Source organism: Sinohyriopsis cumingii, chromosome 8 (assembly GCF_028554795.1).
Source record: "Sinohyriopsis cumingii isolate HCF-2022 chromosome 8, ASM2855479v2, whole genome shotgun sequence".
NCBI classification, from domain to species: domain Eukaryota; kingdom Metazoa; phylum Mollusca; class Bivalvia; order Unionida; family Unionidae; genus Sinohyriopsis; species Sinohyriopsis cumingii.
The window spans coordinates 101,314,928-101,337,377 of record NC_142968.1 but is presented as its reverse complement, the minus strand read 5'-3'; the positions used below and the strand labels follow the sequence as shown (position 1 = coordinate 101,337,377).

At 34.5% G+C, this 22,450-nt stretch overlaps 1 protein-coding gene across 9 annotated transcripts in view; it reads left to right on the top strand.

Annotated features, from left to right (window-relative positions):
- Window positions 1–19,932, top strand: part of LOC149794253 (nephrin-like) — a 347,553-nt gene extending 327,621 nt beyond the window's left edge. For all 9 annotated transcript variants that reach the window (XM_089968389.1, XM_089968382.1, XM_089968380.1 and 6 more), the window contains 4 exons: window positions 1,476–1,650; window positions 7,809–7,906; window positions 12,529–12,703; window positions 15,924–19,932. In XM_089968389.1, the coding sequence (XP_089824515.1) occupies window positions 1,476–1,650; window positions 7,809–7,906; window positions 12,529–12,703; window positions 15,924–16,051 (576 nt within the window). In that variant the 3' untranslated portion in view covers window positions 16,052–19,932. The remainder of the gene's footprint in view (window positions 1–1,475; window positions 1,651–7,808; window positions 7,907–12,528; window positions 12,704–15,923) is intronic.
- The last annotated feature ends 2,518 nt before the right edge of the window (window positions 19,933–22,450 follow it).

The window sequence follows — 22,450 nt, the reverse complement described above, 5'->3', positions numbered from 1 at the left end:
ACATGTAGCATGGTGTCCCACCCAGTCATGTTATCCTGACACCAAGCCGACCAGTCCTAACACTAACCTCTTAATGCTGAACACCAAGCGAGGCAGCTGTTAGTACCATTTTTGTAAGTCTCTGGTATGACTCAGCCGTGGAATCGAACCCACGACCTCCTGCATCCGCGGCAGACGCTCTAACCATTAGGCCACCAGAGCGGTGTGTTGTGATCTAAAAACAATATTATTTAGACTCAATGACATTGGGATTTTGATAACAAAACTTGTTTCCCTGAATTGTAAACCTGCACTGTGTTCAAATGATTTTTAAATGACTCTAGTAAATGATTTTATTTTGGTAGATCATTATTTAGGTTGGGCACAACTCACCTAATAACAGCACTTTGACAATGAGGACAACATGTGCTGCCAACACATAGCTTTGTCAACCCATGAGTTATTTATGGGTTGGCTGTGGTCATGGAAGCTCAGTGTCTATTCCAAAGATATACAGATACAGCTCACCAGACTGGTCTGAACAGGTATTGAACTCATGACTCTGGGATTACAGGTCCAATGCTTTACCACCTTAGTGCTATGGCTTCTTTCAGAGGTCAAGGTTCCAGGGATGGAAAGAAGGAAACTCTCTCTACACATTAATTTGACTTGTGGGTTGAGACAGGAAAGACAACCTACTAATTGTTTTAGTCCATAGACCAATGTTACATTGACATGAAAAACTAGTTTCTCCATGTTATCTTGAGTTCTTTATGAGCTACTTTCACTAAATTTTGTGAATGGCTTGTATTTGAAACACAGAGTACACCTGTTCTTTTGGGGGTCAAAGATTAGTATCACATTGACTGAAAGGTGGAAAAATTATTTCACAAAACTAAAGTTTTGAACTACCAGATATCAAGGTCAGAGGAACTCCAAGAACAAAATCATTTTTCACAAAAATAAGTTGCCACATGCCACAGATTTTAAGGAAATGTTGTGGATGGTTTGTATGTCAGAGGAGGAAGAGATGCATTCACTTTTGGGTCAGTATGTCAAAGGTTAAGGTCACAGACTAAAAGAAGAAAACCTGTTGCAAGTCTTTTACCATGACCAATTTTGATGGCTTGCATTTGAAACCAGAAAGACATGAACTGATAAGGTGCATTGGATCATTTAGTATTTCTAGGCAATGGTGTTTAGTGACAGTGACGAAAGTTAAAAATGGATGCTATATCTTTCTGTTCTTGAGTATCTGATCAACTAAAGAGTTTCATACATAAAAAATAGTATAATAATACTATTAACCACATGGAAGGCATAAAATGTATCATTTGCAATACTCTAGTTTGATGAGGGAGTGCGGCTTTAAGTGTTAAGTTATCCTTAAGAAAGGAGATAAATGCTAAATACTAGTTTTCAGTTTTTATTTGTAAAGATATGTAGTTCATGTAAAATGATAATAATGTTTAACATGAAGTTTTTCATCTTTCCAGGAGGAGGATGTCAAGACAGTATTCCTGCCTCCACCAGAGTACAGCAGCACAACTTACTCTCATAATAAATTGGACTCACCAACTTTTGAACATCGTACATTCCATCCAGATAGCAAACAAACCTACCTAGATGACCTTGAAGAGTCTGAGAGAAAATCACCATGGAGATATGAAGGTTTGTGCCCCCCCTCCCCCCCCCCAAATGTTTTATCATGATCAGATCTTATGGAAGGAGCATACAATTTCTCTCCGTACAATCTGAAGGTGGGATTTAGTCCCACACTATTTTGGTCACAGGTCCATTACAAGGTCCATAGAGCCACCTTGGGTCCAGTTAGAAAGCATTAGTGTTCCATGACAACATTTCTTTTTCTGATTCTTTTTTATCGCAACGAATGTTCTACGATTTTGAAGTATAAATGGAAAACATTGGCTTGACATGTGATATCATAAATTGGTTTATTAAATGTTCTGACGTCAATTAATATGAACAGTTATTCTGTAATTAATGAAACAGGAATAGAAAATGTCTTATGAATTGGATATGTGATAATAACAATGATATAGCTAATCATCATTATAATGTCTTTCATTATAACTTGATTCCATATGATACACAGTACAACTATGGACACCATAATACAAATTTAACCATTATATTTGAATTGGTCTCTCAAATGTAAAGGGGCCCTGGGTGGCTGAGTGGTCTAATTCACTCACCTTTAGAAATCACTCACAACTCACCACTGTCTGCATAAATTCAAGTCCAGCATGAGTATATGAGAAAGCTTTCCAGTTTCCTGTTGGTCAGTGATTCTTCACAGAGACTTCTGGGTTCTTCCTCCACTGAAAAAAAACTAGCCACCATGTATTGCCTATTGTGTGTGGAAAATGGTTGTTAAATGCCACAAGAATCTTATAAAATGCACAGTAATATTGGTCATCAGCTGTACAGCAATAAGGGCCATCAGCTGTACTGCAAAAAAGGGTAATTGTACAGGAAGAAGGGTCATCAAATGTACAGGAATAAGGGTCATTAACTTTACAGCAATAAGGGTTATTAATTATACATCAGTAAGGGCATTAACAGTACAGCAGTAAGGGTTATTAATTATACATCAATAAGGGCATTAACTGTACAGCAATAAAGGCATTAACTGTACAGCGATAAAGGCATTAACTGTAAAGCAATAAGGGTCATCAAGTGTACATGAATAAGGGTCTTCAACTGTACATCAGTAAGGACATTACAGCAGTAAGGGTAATTAATTGTACAGGAAGAAGGGTCATCAAATGTACAGGAATAAGGGTCATTAACTGTACAGCAATAAGGGTCATCATTTATACAGCAGTAAGGGCATTACTGAACAGCACTGAGTCATCAATCAACTGTACAACAATAAGGGTCATCAACTGTACAGCAGTAAGGGTCATCAACTGTACAGCAGTAAGGGTCATCATGTTTACAGCAGTACAGGTCATAAAATGTACAGGAATAAGGGTCATCTACTGGAATAAAGGTCATCAACTGTACTGGAATAAGGGTCATCAATTGTGCAGCAGAAAAGGTCATCTAATGTACAGCAATAAGGTTAAAAAGAAAATGTCATGAAGCTTTGTATTATGTCTTTATTTCCTTAGTAAAACATTATTATTTAAAGAAAAAATGAAATGCACAAAGCCCAGACAAAGTGAAATATATAATTAATTAACATAAACTAACATTATTACTTTACATTTGACTGGCATTTGCCCACATTCCTCTTCCCCCCACCCCACCCCCATCACATATACACAGTCATAAAATTTGTGTTCATTCTCCCTATAGTGCAGTTTAATACCTAGCTTGGTTGGCAGTTGTTGGACCCAAGCTGATGTATTATATAAAGGTAGAATTGCAATAATAAAATGATGTAATCTTGTGTCTGTGCATATGGACTTTCATGAGCCAGTAAAAGTCGTATTGGCTGATGCAAAGTGCTGACCATACATACTCACTTATAAGTCACTCTACTGCAAACTACATAGCTTGATGTGCCATTGCATAATATTCCATCAGATCAGGGTCTGTGTTTGTTTTTTCCTACTGGTTACTCTCAACAAACTACATAGACCCAGATCTGCCAGCACATTATACAATGGTAATTCAGTCTTATGTAGTTTGCTGTTGGACTGGACTTATTAGCAGGTTATAAGGTTATTGTTAAATTGCATAACTTAGTACAGTAGTCCCCCTCTTATAAGGCCACCCCTAATGCAGCAGGAAAGTGGCCTTATAATGCGGGTGGCCTTTCTAGAGGGGGATGACAAATGCGAATAGTAAATACATATGAAAAAAGTCACAAGTACAATTAATTTTAAATATTTAATATTTTAATTAAAAAATTACATGCATGATGTGAAATAAACGTAAAACAAACTTTGTCATCATTTGCAAAAGAATGCTATGAATAACCATTGATACAGTTTTAACACTGTCTTTATAATTATGTTAAAGTTCACATCACGTCACTTTGTTGGTAACAATCTAAAAAACAAACCAGTCTCATGACATTAAAAATATCCTTGCTGTCATATCCCCTGCATATATCGTTTAGTCTTTTGTTCCAGTCTTCGACAACTTCATTATTAACATCAGCTGATTCGCCGCTAAAGACAGAACACTTGATACCGTGTCGCACTTGAAATCTGTGGAACCATCCGTTACTTGCGGTAAAGTCGTCATATCCCAGTTCAACTGACAAAATTTTTGCTTTTTCTTGTCTTTCAAATCAGGATTCAAACGTCTCCTGGCTCAAACAATCTTCCTTTCTCCGTCCATTTCACCTTTCCACTTCTGCAGAACTGTTTCATTATCTTTCACGATATTGTTTATCTTAGTCTTCCCGACGTTAGTTTTCTGCAAGGATCCTTGACGCGCACCCCCCCCCCCCCCGTCAGTTGAATTACTTTCATGTTCTCCTCTAAACTGAGAATTTTTATTTTCCTCGATGACATGTTGATCTTTTTGCAGTAAGTTATTCATGTTGCCAACTACAATACTGATAAAACAATTTTGTATGCATCTAAACAAATTGCCGTGTGTTTTTAAAGGAAGTGATCTTGTCACGTGATTCGTTAGTCGCAGTCTGGTACCCTATTGTTTTTATACATTTCTTGAAACTAGATGAGAGAAGCCAAAACGGCTTCGATATGTACCATTAACATCACGCAGATTTGACCTCGCGGCCGCTAGGATTCGTAATTTTGACAATTATTGTCAGTAGTAATAGCCACTGATTACCAAAGTGAACAAGCTCAACATCTTACTAAGGGAAGCCATAAAGGCTATTAAACCATCTTCCTGCTGACTTGGGTATTGTACATCGATACTGCCACTTCTCAGCTGTTTCTACTGTTCGATAATTGTATTCTTAACAATTATCAGTGACTAAACCGGACATCTTATGATAACACAGCAGTAAGGCTAATTGGATTACATGTACGTACCCTTTTGTATGGATTAAAATTTGAGTCTTTCTCGGTTTTTATGGAATAAATTTGGCTTCTCGTGAGGCGTAAATTAACCTTAGTGGTAAATGTACTTTACTCAACACTTCTTTCAGTAACGAAAACCTGACATCGGGAAATAGAAATCGGATTACTTAACACACGTTATGAATACAATACTGGTTCTGGATACATATTCAAATAAAATGCGGCCGCTTGTGAGGGGTAAATTTTATGATTTTGCACTAATATGCTGGCCGCTGGTCGCGTTAGCTGGGTGGCCTTTCACGAGGGGTACTTTTGAACACAAACTCGTCGGTGCCAATGGATTCTGGCCATAAGGAGCGGGTGGCCGCTGGTCAGGGGGGCCGTTCAAGAGGGGGACTACTGTACAATAGTTTGAAATTTAAACTCATTTCAGAAGACAGGAAATACTATTTCAGCAGCTTCATACAACAATGTTGATGTTGTAGTATCACATAAAAGTCAATGTTGTTGTTCTTTTTGTAGGGTTTAATGCCATTTTTCAGCACATGATAGGCTATACATGGTGGCCAGTATTAATGGTGGAGGAAGAACCCAGGAAATCCACAGAAAGAACCACCGACCCTTGAGAAGCTACTGGCAAGCTAAGCTTTCTCACATACCCACATTGGCTGAATCTGAGACTCGAACCTACGCAGACAGAGGTGAGATGGCAGTGATCCATAATGGAGAGTACTTTAGACCACTCGGCCACTCGAGGCCCCCATAAAAGTCAATGTCGTCATTTTAGTGCAGTATGAGGAATTATTATATGCTCATTTTTTTCTTCATTAACTTTACATTGTCAGAATCGTGCAGTATTTTTCCATACTACGTGGTTTCATACTGAATTACACCTGGGTCAATAGTGTTGTGTGTTAGAAACTACTTTTGATTGTAAACACTCACGTAGCAGATGCAGTAGCTTCTCATTTATTAGATTTGTTATGAATGAACTGAATGAACTGTTTGGTCCATTTGAAAGCAGAGATGGTTATTTTATTACAAAAAAAACTTTCAACTAAGAAAATGAAAAAACATTTTCTTTGCAATGCCTGCAACAAAAATGAGATGCACATTAATGAAAATGCCATTCGTATCATTTTATTTAGGAGAAATTTTCAAAACTATTCGCAAGTGGTTAAGACTATGACATGTGCTATGAAGGATCTACAAAAATAGCATAGAAATGCATATTTATTAAGGCCAAGGGCTAACACATCTACCTCAGAGATGTCCCATTTTATAAGTCATTCAAAACACTAAATTCAAAACAAAACTGAGCGAATGATGGCTTGTTTTGGTCAGAAACCAAGAGCTTCAGATTTAATAAGCCAAGATAGTGAAGAAGTCATATTTCCACTGGAAAATTGAAATGCAGCTTCTTTGCAATTTTACTCATTTGACTTTTTTGATACAATGTTTGGATTTTTTTTAGCAATAGAAGTCATCCAGGTCATGTTAATTGATGGGGTTGATTCTACAAAGAGAATGCAAGTGACAGGGCTTAAACCTGTGTCTTCCTTAGCCCGTAATAACCTTAATTTAGCAATAAATATAATTAACTTTTTTGCGTCTTGAATTTCCTCAAAATGTACTTTCTTGGTTATTTCTGTAAATCTGAATTACATTGGTTTCAAAAATTGATCTACACTGTGAAATCGTGCTGTAATTTTAACTATATTTCAAACAAAAATCGCATTCTCCTTACTGCACTCAATACAAAACAAATGTGATATTCCAAAGCAAACAATATTTCATAATGCATCTTTTTGCACTCAATACAAAACAAATGTGATATTCCAAAGCAAACAATATTTCATACTGCATCTTTTTGCACTCAATACAAAACAAATGTGATATTCCAAAGCAAACAATATTTCACACTGCATCTTTTTGCACTCAATACAAAACAAATGTGATATTCCAAAGCAAACAATATTTCATACTGCATCTTTTTGCACTCAATACAAAACAAATGTGATATTCCAAAGGAAACAATATTTCATACTGCATCTTTTTGCACTCAATACAAAACAAATGTGATATTCCAAAGCAAACAATATTTCATACTGCATCTTTTTGCACTCAATACAAAACAAATGTGATATTCCAAAGCAAACAATATTTCATACTGCATCTTTTTGCACTCAGTACAAAACAAATGTAATATTCCAAAGCAAACAATATTTCATACTGCATCTTTTTGCACTCAATACAAAACAAATTTGATATTCCAAAGCAAACAATATTTAATAATGCATCTTTTTGAAAATTTCAATGAAAAGAATTCATATTTTCCCCTCATTATGATTAAAACAATCAGTGACAGAACAGAAACACAGGTGCTGTTACATGAAGGCCACTGCTGCATCATGGGGGATTGACCCAGGCATGTATGAACTACAGCTTCAGGTTAGCTGCTGTAGTGGGAAACCTATTTATTCCAGGAGCAAGTTTTTGTTTGGTTTGTAGGGATCAGTTATGTGAGTAGAGATATGGTTGGTTCAAAAGGTAAGTCAGTCACATGATTGGAATATATGTTTTTGATTTTCAATTTTTTTCCCTACTTTTAAAAATGAAATTACCTTACCATTTCAAAAAATTGTACTTGAAGTCTGTGTAGTGTATTGACATCTTTTACCAATTCTTGATTCCAAGGAATTCATTCTGACCTACATTGCCTTTTATTTAGTGTATAGATAGGAACAGTTCATCTAGCATGACTATTACAGATGTGTCTTCAAATTCTTTGATTTCTGTTTATCCTTTATAATCTTTTGTTGTTGTTGTTGTTGTTGTACTGTTGTACTGTTTCAGAGTCTTCTAGAGGCTCAAGAAGATACAAAGGCACATTTGACAATAACTACGCAGATGACCACATCCGAGAGAATGGTGTGGCAGGAACAGCTTATAATGTAAGTGGCAGAACAGCCAGTCATGATATAACTTGACAAAAAGTAAGTTTTGTCTTGCTCGAATAAGCAGATTTAGATACGTGGATATCACATAGCTCAAACTGAGATGTGTATTATGTTTTTTATGCAGCTAGATTGTATAAAGGTGCAGTAGGTCAAATGTCCACAAAATATTTTAGTTTTAAGCTTAAAGTCCAAAAAGTTGCAGGTGTATTTCATCAGCCGTAAGGACAGTCTTTGTTTAATATTCAATCATGGTACTTAGTCATAATACCCAATAATAGTAATCAATAGAAAAAAGCAATATAAATCCAATTATAAAACTCACTCATGGTACTTGATGGGTGTTGACTAATGGTACTTAATCATAGTATTCATTTCATGCTGATAACACCAAGTAAACAAATCTGTATAAGTGCATCCTGAGCTAGTTATGGCCACAAAGCTAGTTGAATGGTTCTGACTTTGTTTGGTGAGGTTTTTTTTATATACTCTAATTTTGTTTTAAAAAGACAATTAGTTCCAAATTTGGTGGTGAATTACCCATTGATAAAAATCCTGTTTTGAGTTCTAGTGTCGTTTTTTACTGTTCTAGTGTCATTTTCTATCAGTAGCGACTTCTGATTCAACAAAATGAGTCTTGACATTTGTTTTAATAAATGTCATGCTTTTAAGTGCATTGGGGGTGGGGATAATGCAACATACATTTTAGTACTGTTAAAGGTCACTGGCCACATATATTGTATATTATAGTCATTAAGAAATGGATTTGTTATGTATGCATACCATAAAAATGTTTAATTAGACTTAAAAATCCGTTTTTTAAAATGAAAAATGTATTTGGCGATCTCTGTAAACAATCATTAGTTTCCACATGCCAAAAGTGGCTGTGACGTACATTTATTCCCTTCTATTCAGCCATGTCATTCAAGTGTTTACTAATAAATTGCTGAGGCAAAATAAACAATCTTACACAATTTCATTATATATAACAACCCCATTATCATGCAGTCTAACAGAATATTGTTGCCTTAAATGCATATTTGAACTGCTCCATGTACTTGGGACATAATGAGAAAATCATCTTTAAAACAAATTTTAAATGTCACATTAAAATCCTGGACTAAACTGAATATTTCACATGGTCCAAATCAGCTTGGAAGTTGGGCCGAATCAGACAGAACTAGGATACGGGTGCAGCATATAATCTACAGCATTTATTCAACAGTGCACTGATACTTGGGTAATTGAACAATTAAAAATGCTTATCAGTGTCTGTGTTGTTTGCAGTTGGACCTGAATTACGAGTATGCACAGTGCTTGATTTGTTGTTGCCATAGAAATACCACTCTTCTGCCTTGTAAAAATTCTTATTTGTAGCATTTCTTAACTTTTTATTCATAGTTTCAATAAAAATTCTGCTGGAATTTGGCTCCGAATCAGATTGTTGGTTGAAATATTAATAACTTTAAATCATACAGACTTGATTTTTTGTGGACATTATGCTCTTGATCTCATCAACAAATCGAGTAATGTGACATGCATTATGAAAAGCTGGATTTTAAAAATGAAATTCTTTAAAGTTTGATAATTACATCAGATAATCACTCAGTGTATCTTTCATCAGCTATTTTACTTAGTAGTGAGGACTTGAGAGTATTGTTCAAGCAATATCACTGGTGTTGTCTGTCCCAGTTTTTAGCTCTGTTGGACATAGATGAGTAGAGCTTATGAAATGTTCTGTTGTCCGTCATGTGGCCCTCCATTGGCACAAGTTTGCTATTGCTACTGCTCATAAATCCTTTGGAGGATTGCCATAAAACTGTACACGCACAAGTTCATCCCATAGTCCTAAATGAAAATGGTGTTGACAAGACATCCAATATGGCAAGTTTGGTACTGCTATTCCTTCTGAATGGATGGTCATATCAGCTTGAGGTTTTCAACGAAAGACTTCAATGATGTCTTTTTGGTCCTAAATGAAGAATGTACCAATCTGATTTATAATATGGCTGACACAATAGCCATCTTGAAGTGCTAATTATCACTACTCCTTCTGAATGGATGATCATATCAACATGGGGTTTTTATAGTTGTACCTAAATGTTAACGGTGCTGATCTGATGTCTGATACGGCCAACACAGCAGCCATTTTGAATTTATTTTTTTGGCTTGTCATCCAGAATGAAAAGTCATATTGACATGGGCTTTTCATCAAAATACTTTTCATGATATCTTGTTGATCCTAAATGAAAATAGTGCTGCTCACATATCCAGTACCTGTGAAATTTCCAGTAACTGAATAACATTTGGGTATTGTCCCCTGCATCACCGTTCCCTCTAGGTTGACTCCATCTGATTGCTGTGGCCTGTCACTAACATTTTCAAAGAAATTGTGAAATGTCTACAGAGATGCTGCCAGGGCAAGCAAATGCTCAAATGATACATTCTTTTTTTTTAAAAAAAAAACAAATTTTGTTACTTGAAAAACAGTGATGCATGAGAACTTGCAAATTAGTTTAAAGTCACATATATAAAAATGCACAATGAAAGTACAAGATTTTTTTTATTAACTGTTAAGATAAACTAAATCAATAAGAACAGAGTTTTTCCTTCAAAGTAAGGATACCTATGTGATCACATTACAGCTGTCCACTCCAATGTATGCAGATTTAGAGGATATTTTTTGGAAATCATTATTTTTAATAGAAAAATGTGTCTACCAAGGGGTTCTACAACTGATGCCCTTCAAGGAAGAGAAAACAATTGTTATTACACATGTAATATTTTCTGTACATGAAAATTGCTGACTGATTAGCCTGAATAGTTAAAGTACATTTCCCAACCAATTGTCAATGATCCATAATAAATCAAGCAGAATATACACAAAGCAGCATCATTTTGAATCAACCCATAAGCATGTTATGTCTAAATTCAGTGCAGAGTTTAATCTTAGAATTATGTATGGAGAGATAAAGCACAGTTGCATTTCAGTATGCGTGTCAAGGTCACTAAACAGTGTATGTATATATTTCAACCCTCAAGAATTTTCTTTTCTAGATTCCATTCAAATCTGAATATATAATTCGTTGTTAATAAACTTGCACAAACTTGTACATACACAGAATGACACTTAGGTAAGGATAGACATCAGGTATTGGGTTTATTGCTTTACAACAACTGATTAACTAAACATGTGACACTTTGTAGGGCCAAGTAGGGTGAGCTTATGTTATGGTCTAAATCCATTATGCCCCCATCTGCATTTACTATTTTCATCTTCAGAAATCACTGGACCACTTTAAACCAGACTTGGCACAGAGCATCCTGGCATGAGTGACCTTCAGTTTTGTACAGAGAATGCCAATCCAAGATTAGATATGGCCACTGTTACTAAAAACAGAAAATCCTTAATGTTGGACATGTGAAAAACATTGTTGTCAGTACTTCTGAATAGATGGTTATATCAACATAGGGTTTTCACCAGAAGGCTTTTTATGATGTCTAGCTAGTCCTAATGAAAATGGTGCCAGGCATATATGGCTGCTATGATTATCTTAAAAATCTTATTGTCACTACTCCCTTGAATGGATGATCATTATGACCTGGGGTTTTCATGAAAAACTTGTGCTGATGTCTACCATGTTCTAAATGATAATGTGCCAAGCTGACACCATTGTGTGTACCAATGCAGTAGATTCAAAAATATATATCGGCGATGGTTTTCAAGACTCAATAGTTAAAAGAAAGAAATTGTCTAATCTTGAATTCATGGAAGTTCTTTTAACCCAGCAGTGCATCAGTCACTCTTGTTTATGAGCTGAGATGTGTAAGAAAATACAATCTAACAAAAGAATTTACTATTTACATATTATAAACGAACAACCTGACAGAAGTGCCAACTCTTTTAATGCCTTGATTCATTTGGCCTCTGGGATGAGATCAAGAATAAAAAAACATTTTTCCAGTTTAATAAATCAAAATTCATAGGAAATTAAAAATCACTTGCGAGAAATTAGCAGAGAGGTTGTGAAAACTCAGAAGCAATGACATGACTGTGTTAGCATTTCATTACAGGCTCTCCTTGTATGTCAGAAATGTACACAAAATTATTGTATATTCATCATGACTGTGTTAGCATTTAATTACAGGCTTTCCCTGTACGTCAAAAAATGTACACAAAATTATAGTATTTTCATCATGACTGTTAGCATTTCATTACAGGCTTTCCCTGTATGTCAAAAAATGTACACAAAATTATTGTATATTCATCATGTCTGTGTTAACATTACATTACAGGCTTTCCCTGTACGTCAAAAAATGTACACAAAATTATTGTATATTCATCATGTCTGTGTTAGCATTTCATTGCAGGCTTTCCCTGTATATAAAAAAATGTACCCAAATTATAGTATATTCATCACGACTGTGTTAGTATTTCATTACAATCCTTCCCTGTATATCAAAAATGTACCCAAAATTATAGTATATTCATGAGATAAGCAGCATTTGACTTCTTTTTATTGCGTTGTTAAAAATTTTAATATAAAAATGTAGTAATACTGTTTTTGATAATAAAATATTTCAAGAAAACAATTTTAAGCTCCATTTTCTTTTTTCAGAGTGTAACAGACATGTCCGACAGGTTGGCTAGTCGTCCCTCCAGTCGGGGAGGATACAAAACCCCTCCCCCACCCCCAGTTAGGAGCTCAAGTAAGGGCGCTGTTGATATACCCCCTCTTCCATCCAGGAGTTATGCCATTGAGGAGGCTTCACCAAGATATGTTCCTCCTCCAGGTATATTTTCAACAGTATTTGTAAGGATGGCATTATCTGGCAAATTTGTTACACTGAACTGTCAGCATTTATTTATTTGATGTCATTATCTCTCAGCTTGTAAGGATGGCATTATCTGGCAAATTTGTGACACTGAATTGTCAGCATTTATTTATTTGATGTCATTATCCCTCAGCTTGTAAGGATGGCATTATCTGGCAAATTTGTTACACTGAATTGTCAGCATTTATTTATCTGATGTCATTATCCCTCAGCTTGTAAGGATGGCATTATCTGGCAAATTTGTTACACTGAATTGTCAGCATTTACTTGATGGACCAGATGTTATTGTTAATGAGAATGAAAGTCACTGGTCAAGGGAGGTAACTGTCGCTGCAAAATTTCTGCAACAGTGGTTTTGCTCACAGAATGTCTTACTCAGAAAGATCTTTAACAGAGACGTCGAGGGGAAACATTGAACTGGTAAAAAGGGATGGTCTGGGAAAGGAAAGATGGTACTTAGATTTAACCATTTATGAATCATGGTAGATATCAAAACGAATCTAAATATACTGTATTGACCAGTTGAGTCACAATTAAATTGGTGATGGGACCATTTGAAACTATTTTTCTCTTTAGGGTATTATTCTTTCTACCATGTACTCTGATGTTATGCCAAAAAGAAAAGTATGCCCTGATTCTTTGTACTGTTCACCAACTGCTGTCAGATTCTCTGTTGGTGTACAAGTGTTCTTTAACTCTTCGTACAAGACTTCTAGCAGCCTCCCCAATGTAGTCCTTTCCATAGTTGTCACACTGGAGCTTAAAGATGATTGAGCACTTCCTGTTCAAAGAAGTGAGGTCTTTGGGATGTACCAAGATTGAGCTGATGGTGTTGTAAGGTAGGAATTGGAACTCCTGCCAGCTGTGCATTCAGAATGGCTACCATGACAACTGTCTTTATTATCACTACTCCCTCAGAGTGGATGATTGTCACAAGATGAAGCCGGGTTGGGACTGGATTAGGGAAGACACCAAAAGCAACTGCATTTATAAGATGTTTATTTATAAACACAAATTAAATATTAAAAAATCTGACGCCATTATAAACAAAAAAGATAAGGAAAATTATAAAGTTCCTAACATGGAACTATCAACAACAATTAACTCAGCGAGAAAAAACTCAAACATGAATTTAACAAATGGAATTTCAAACAAACGTGAATTAAGTCTTATCACCGATCAACAAAATTAAAGTATAGGATCTACACCCCAATATAAACAAACTTGAATGTATCATTCATACAACGATATTGAAATGCATGTAAATTTGAATGTATCATTCATAAAATGATATTGAAATGCATGTTGGTGCTCTAAGATTAATCACACATGTACCGGTATTCCTACTCTCAATACTAAAATGTCTCTGTCATAAATATCTTAAGAATTATGATTCTAAAATCTTTTTTGTATTAGTATCTTAATTACACAGAAATAAAACTTGCATGCATTTGTAATGTAGATTTTAATGATCACTGATTAGCAGACGGTTTAACTGTGGATTGCAAGATTAATAATGTGGTGGTTCTTTTGGAAAATATGCACACAATTGTGGCTCTAATACATGTATGGCTGTGTTTTCTGGTGGATGGACATGTATCACATAGACAAAATAGGCAAGTAATGCCTGATTTTCATTCATTATCCTTTCCGCAGTGTTAGACAAAATACTTGTTTTACTTCATGGCAGCACGTCATCATATGAACTAACAATAACTTTGTTATGGATGTGGGGGAGGAATAAATCTATCTTCACCTGTATGTTTTGAGATATCTAATTAAAGAATTTAGTATGTATTCAGACGACAAAAAAAAGTAATTATTTGTTGCAGTCCAAAAACATACAGTAATTACGGTAATTAAGTGTTATGTCTTTTCAAACTAGTATGCCTGCTTCTTGTCAATAATTAAGTTTTAAAAATAAAAGAGTGTACTGTTAAGTGAAATTCTGTGATATAGTTTTCTGAAAGATGAAATCATTTTTATCACTAATTAGTTTGAGAGAAAAAATTAAATAATGAGACATCAAGCAACAGCTGATCTAGAATCGTGAATGGTGCATTTTTCAATGGTGAAGTTTCATTTGATTGGCTTGGAAGATGATAATCAAAGTTATGTTGGTGTTACTAGTTGTTGTTGGTTTGATGCCATTATCGGCACATTTATAGGCTATACATGGTAGACATTCTGTCTAGTGGAGTAATTTATTTTGAAAAATTGAGCCTGTGCTACATCCATAATTTGTACTAAGTTGTGAAATGTTAACACCCAGCAATACAATGTAATTTAAAAAAAATGACAAACCTGTGTTATGAAGGACTCCTGTAATGTCTGTTTAGTACAGACCCTGGGGCAATCATTTAATTATAGGGTCCATAATTTCTGTATAGTACTGACTCTGGGGCAGTATATTAAAGGGTCCTTAATTTCTATGTAGTACAGACTCTGGGGCAATCATTTAGTTATAGGGTCCATAATTTCTGTATAGTACTGACTCTGGGGCAGTATATAAAGGGTCCTTAATTTCTATATAGTACAGACCCTGGGGCAATCATTTAGTTATAGGGTCCATACTTTCTATTTATATTTAGTATAGACCCTGGGGCAGTCATTTAGTTATAGGGTCTAGAATTTATATTTAGTACGGACCCAGGGGCAGTCATTGAGTTATAGGGTCCATAGTTTCTATTTAGCACAGACCCTGAGACAATCATTTAATTATAGGGTCCATAGTTTATATTTAGTACAGACCCTGGGACAATGATTTAATTATAGGGTCCATAATTTCTATTTAGTACAGACCCTGGGACAATCATTTAATTATAGGGTCCATAATTTCTATTTAGTACAGACCCTGAGACAATCATTTAATTATAGGGTCCATAGTTTCTATTTAGTACAGACCCTGGGACAATCATTTAATTATAGGGTCCATAATTTCTATTTAGTACAGACCCTGTGGCAGTCGTTTAATTATAGGGTTCATACTTTTTTTTAGTACAGACCCTGGGGAAAAACATTTAGTTATAGGGTCCAGGAGATAAACTTTCATATCTCTTTTGTATTGTGCTTTGTGGCCAAAAAAAACCACACACACACACACACACACACACATATATATATATATATATATATATATATATAATGTTCTTGATCTTGTTAGTCTTTTGTCTTTCAGGATCCCTGTCTTCTTTTAGAAACAATGTGAATGTTGTGCCAAATCCAAGTTACAATGGACCCCCCATGAGGACTGTCTCCCCTCACAACCAGGGTAGTGTGGATGATATGAGAGGGCACCTTGTATGAGTGATGCCCATCTAGAACAATTTTCATGGAAAAATCAAAACTTACTTTCATTATAATGGAACAAAAGAACATACAAGTTCCAGAGTTAATTGTTTCAATACTCAAAGTTTCTAAATGGATATAAATTTGTGAAGAATGTGATGCACATATTTGATGATTCAGCAATGTGTTGAAATTTAAGCTATGTGGAAGTAACTTCTAAGTTAGGTTGGAGATGATATGAAAGAAATCCAGTTCACAATGGTCAAGATCTCTGCGTTGATTTGGGATGAAGAACTATATCAAAATCAGGAAGGATTGTATAGAAGATACATTTTTCTCTCATATCAGTTTGTACTTAAAAGTAATAGAATTCAAGAGAAAAGCTGTGGAAACATATTTTTAGTGTTTTTCATCAGTAGGTATGTATCAGAGAGGAAATAATTCGTGGATATAACTAGAAAGATTTATGAAAAACACTCTAAAGGATGCTATTACAAGCTTGTCAATTTTCAGATTATGATATTTTACATTTTTCAAGCATGAACGTTCATATTCTTGGGAGATAACCTGAGAAATACAATTCCAGCTTTTTTGAGGTATTTGCTTTGTTTCATAAAATGTATCATGATTATGTATCATTTTGATCATGTGAAATCCTGTAGCTTTAGAAGGCAGTGAAAGTTGTATGGAGACTGAAAGAATGATGTTTTTGTATTTGCACTTACTTGCCCGCAGATAACACATTGACCCCAAAAGAGAAATCCGTATATATTTTTCATCCCACTGTATCTTTCCTCGCAGTCTTTGTGTACATGTAATTGTGCTGTTGGTGTTCATCAGTCAAATTTCTGTACATACATAATATTTTCAGTGGCGAGATATTTGTTAAGGCAAATCAATTTTTAAAACAGATTCTGAGACAATGTATTGAAATACACCTGCAAACTTAAAATATAAATACTTCCATTAGATATTTCAGAAGCACATTTTGCATTTAATGTCATTACTTTTATTTTTTCAATACTTAATATGTTAAGGTACTTTTTGATGATATATCTTGACCAAAAGATGCAGGGGTCTGATACTTGTTAATAATTTGGAATGCTTGTAGGGACTTCAGGATGTTTGCTTTTGGTCAATTTTACTTCAAATGTGAAACACACAATGACCTCATAACTTGTCATTAAGGCCTAATTGGTTTTATAAGGGTAGTATATTGTATTAATGTCTTTGAAAAATCACTTGTTATAATTGTTCTAATCTGACTTAATAAATAAATGAAATAATTCTCACTAATTACTTTTAAATGATAAATTGATAAATGGAGATGAGATATGCAGGATAAAACTTTGGTACATTAAATGCCGAGGTCAGTCTATTCAGGTCTACAGATGTTTCAGATCTTCTGTTTTGCTTTACAGATTACATACTGTGCATTTATCCATCTGCTTTTCATTGAGAAACATTTGTCATCTCATGTTACCATTGATAAGATGTTTCATAAACTCCATTCATATTTTTTTATATAACATATGTGTATTGTGTAAGGATGGTGAACATTGTAAATGAAGAAGTAGTTTATGCAGAGTTTACAATCTTACTCGTAAAGATTTGCATGTTGTGTAAAATCGGCAGACATTCATAAATAATCTTCTCCCTACAGGTTTACTAAAACTGCATTTTATTATGAAGCATTTTGTAGCACATGGTCTTTTTGGTTGAGACCTTAAATATGTGTAACAATTTAGTGACTTTATGAAGTGTTTTGTTCAAAATATCATTTGGAAAAAATGATAGCTTAGAAATTATATGAGTATCAGAGAAATTTAACTATAGGATTAAAACTAAACTATCAAAGGTATGTGTTTGTCATTTGAGCTCGAGGATTGAGACTGAGATATCACAGGTATGTGTCGTCATTTGAACTCTAGGATTGAGACTAATACATCACAGGTTATTGGAACTCTAGAATAAAAACTGATACATCACAGGTATGTGTTATTTGAACTCTAGGATTGAGACAGATATCACAGGTATGTGTCATTTGAACTCCAGGATTGAGACTGAGATATCACAGGTATGTGTCATTTGAACTCGAGGATAAAAACTGATACATCACAGGTATGTGTTATTTGAACTCTGATTGAGACTGAGATATGGCAGGTATGGGTTTGTCCTTTGAAGTCTAGGATTGAGACAGAGATATGACAGGTTTGGGTTTGTCATTTGAACTCCACAGTTGAGAGTGAGATATGACGTGTTTGTCTTTTGGACTCTAGAATTGAGACAGATATATCACATGTATTTGTTTGTCATTTGAACTCTAGGATTGAGACTGAGATATCACAGGTATGTGTTATTTGAACCCTAGGATTGAGACTGAGATAGCACAGGTATGTGTTTGTCATGTTAGGAAATCAAGACTTTATTAAGTCTCACTGATTAAGTTGACCTCTGGTGTGTATTTTTCAAATGATCTATCTTGTATCTGCAGTGAATGCAAAGTTCTTTGAGAAAAAAGTTTCGAAATGTTAAAATTGAAGTTTGAAATAATTCTTCTGTTACTATTGCAGCTTGCAACAGTGGTGTTCTGGTCAATTTGGAGTCCGTCATTATATGATTTAATGTAAGAGTTCAGAATTTTAATATGTATGCAGATAAAACTGTTCAAAGTTTTATTACATTTTGTTTTTCATATAATTAAATCAAATATTGAATTGATTCCATCCTCTTTTTTTAATTGTTTTGTTAGTTTGTATCAAAGCCCCATTTTATTATTTTACCCCAATTAAATTGGTTGTATTGGCCTATTTTGTTATATGTATTATTTAAGTTTGTTTGAGATTATTGTTATGTATGAGTTTTGCATTTGGTTGTGCATTTGTTACAGATTGCTATGAGCAAAACATGGCAATAATTGTCCATAATCAAGGAAATTTATTGTCAACTTACAAACAAAAAACAGTAATGGATTTTCCAGTAAAATGTACATGGGACCTAAGGAAGACACTTTTCAGTGCGGAGTAAGCACCAGTAGATGCGAATTATCATTTTGTATTATTTTCATGTGAACTCTGAGTAATCAGAGTACCATGGCATATATTTGGAAACAAATGCCTCCCCTAGATACCATGTTTGTTTAATGGAATAGCCATTATGATTTTCTTAAAGTTGTGTTTGTCTGTGTGTGTGTGTGTGTATAAAGATAAACATTTTAATTAACATTTAAGTATTACTGGGTATTGCATTTAAATATTTAGTGCAGTTAATACAATAATTCATTTATATTCATTTAGTCTCAAGAAACCAGAATTATGACTAAAGCAAATGAACTGTGAATTTTTTAAAATAATTTCTTCTTATCAGTTTATCCTAGTTTTGATTTTGATTGAAAGTAGTTGGAAATAATGAAATTTGCATTAACATGAATATTTGAAGTTTTAAACAGTGAGCAATGAAATTATAACATTTAAATTTACCATTTTAAGCTGGTGGTGAGGTTAGGTAATGTAAAAAATAGCATATTGCTCTTCTAGTGTTTATGTCCCTCAAGTTATTTCTGATTATAAAATTTTAGGCATAAATTATTGTTTTAAAAAATATATCTTTATATTGTCTTAGGGAAAATAATGATTCATCCTTTAATGTTGAAAAATAATCAAAGTGTTAATGTTATATGAACATATATATTATTCATACATTAGTCATTGTATGGTTTCAATTAATATATTTATGCTTAAAAGTTAGGACATTGTCTGGAGAGAAAAAATACTTGGAGGAGAATGGATGGTTTAATTTTGTGTTTTAAAGAAGTATGCCTGAAATTTAACTGATTCCTTATTTAAAGATAGTACGATGATTTGTACAATTTAATGAAGAATAAATATCTATTTATATACTATACGTGTTTTGTCATACTTAATTGAATTGTTCCTTTATAAGTAGCTCGAATGTAATATTTATCCATGCATGCATACTGCGCATCCAACTTCAAGCAGTGCAGACCTTGATGTAGGGCAGTCATTGGGTTCTCATCACATAAATTCACAGTGTATCTGTATTTTCCATTTGCTTTTTATCGTAAGTTCAACAACCAGCTTACACCCAGAGATGAAATGTTAGATCTATGTATACTCGGTATGCAGCTAGGTGGGTATTGTAGATGGGCAGATTTGGTGCGTGAGATAGTATGGTTTAGACAAAATTATATCATCATAAGTACAGTGAAATCACACTATAACATTATGGTTGAGGTCCACAGAATGCAATCATGTTTTGTAATGTATCATGCAATATTGAGACAAGTTGACAGAATAAATTATCGCACGTCTCCCACTGTCCATAAAAGAAGCGGGTGGGGGATTGTGCAAAATAGGCTTCAGTGATGTGGTTACCAACTTGTTGAATTTTTTTTGCTCGATTGTGTTAAGTCCAAATACTTTCATTTCTTGCCAGTAAACTTTATTAAGCATTAAATGTATTATATTTTCAAAAATATTCATGCTGATTGTGTCCAAAGGGACATATTTCAGAATGGTAATAAAATGCCCAAATGGAAAATTGGGAGTTTATTAAAACTTATATATATGGTAATACAAATTAGTTGAAACTTCATCTGTACTAACTTGATAATTTACTTGAGACAAACTTTGCAACAAATGCAAAAGTGCATCAGAGATTCATTGTAAATACATGTAGTACATGTAGCCTCATCTACCCTCAGCCAAGTTTGGAAGTGACCATGTTTGGTTTCATGAGTAAAGAGTGATCTTAAGTAAACAGTCTTAAACATTGGTTCTCAACCTGTAGGCCACAGACCCCCATTTTGCCATGGTGTTATTCCAAGGGAGTCTTGGAAGTACAGCCATTAAGCATGTGAAGGGTGGCATTGCCATTCCTAATCTGAAAGGTTGAGAACTACTGGCCTGAAAGACAGAAGCAAGAATAAGCTCTGGTTTGAAATATGTTGATACTGTGAATCAGCACTATGGTACAGCAAAATGAGGCATAGTATGTTTGATTACATTAACAAATCCCTCCACCCCTAAAATTTAGATGATTAAGGTCACGGATCATAGGTTGAACATGCCTGCTGTACATGTATCTAGTAATGATTAGATTTGCTTCTGACTAATGTCTGACAACAGTCATCAAATTTTCCATATCTCTAGAGCATGTTCTTGCACACAAAATCTCATTGCATTTATCAAGGGACAGACATTGGGAATAAAGTTTATTGTTTACGAAAGAAATTATTGATTTTAAGCAGCCTGGTAGGCTGATGACATAAACGTGGCTTTCGTTTTATGATTATTAATAAACCAGGACCATCTAATTTTCTCTAGGATTAATGTTAATGATTTGCAATTGTTTGGTAAGTACGTAAATTACTTGGTAAGTACGTAAAATAATTTATTGATTCAGGCAATCAACCTGTTTCAACAATGGGCACAGGTGTGTATGCTGGTTAATTGAGCAGTCATTGGTGGTCTATTCATTGCCATGGGTTGAACAATATTTCAATCAAAGCTTTGAAGAGGAGACAAAAACAAAGAAGAATTATTAGTGTATTGTCGATGGTTCAATACAAATTACATTAATAGCTAATAGAGCTTATGGGATGGTCTTCTGTCCGTAGTCTGTAGTCCATCTATCCAATAGCTGTTATTGCTACACCTCCTAAACATCTTAAATGATTGCTAGGAAACCCATGGTCTTGTTGGTCCTAAATGAAAATGGTGTCAGTCACAAAGCCAATATGGTTGTCAAAATGACCATCATGAAAATTTGGTTTCTCTGTCCACCTGAATGGATGATCATATCAACATGAGGTTTCTCCTTCAAATACATTCCCCCGATCACATAAACCTTAGGAATATAAGCCCTACTACCTCCTGAATCCATCCCTCCTGAAGACAAAAATTGGTCTAGTCCATAAAATGTAGACGATGGACTCTTGTCCATCCCCTCCCCTCTGCTGCCTACAGGTGGCGCTAATTTAAAGCTTTCACAGTGAACTAGACAGATATTAACCAGTTGGATTTTGTGTAACATTCATCCATTCATTGAGGATTACATTATTATCAGACTTATTACATCTTATTCTACATGTGGTATACTTTATGTTTAAATTTCAACCATATTTGGGTGAATTTTCTTCTCCTACATGGACTTAATCTCTTTCTTATGTGGCACATGGTTCTAACAGCTACAATGAATAAAAGGTGTTTGTTTTGTTTGTGCATGCTGTCTATTTATAGAACACCCCTACATTAGTGGGTGTCTCTGTTAACTATTTTTATTATTATTTCTTTCTTTATTCCTTTGTCGTTTCAGAATATAAAATGATGACAAAGTGTGTGAAGTGCAAAGAATTCAAGGCTAACATGGATTCATATGATCCATGTACAGCATTTA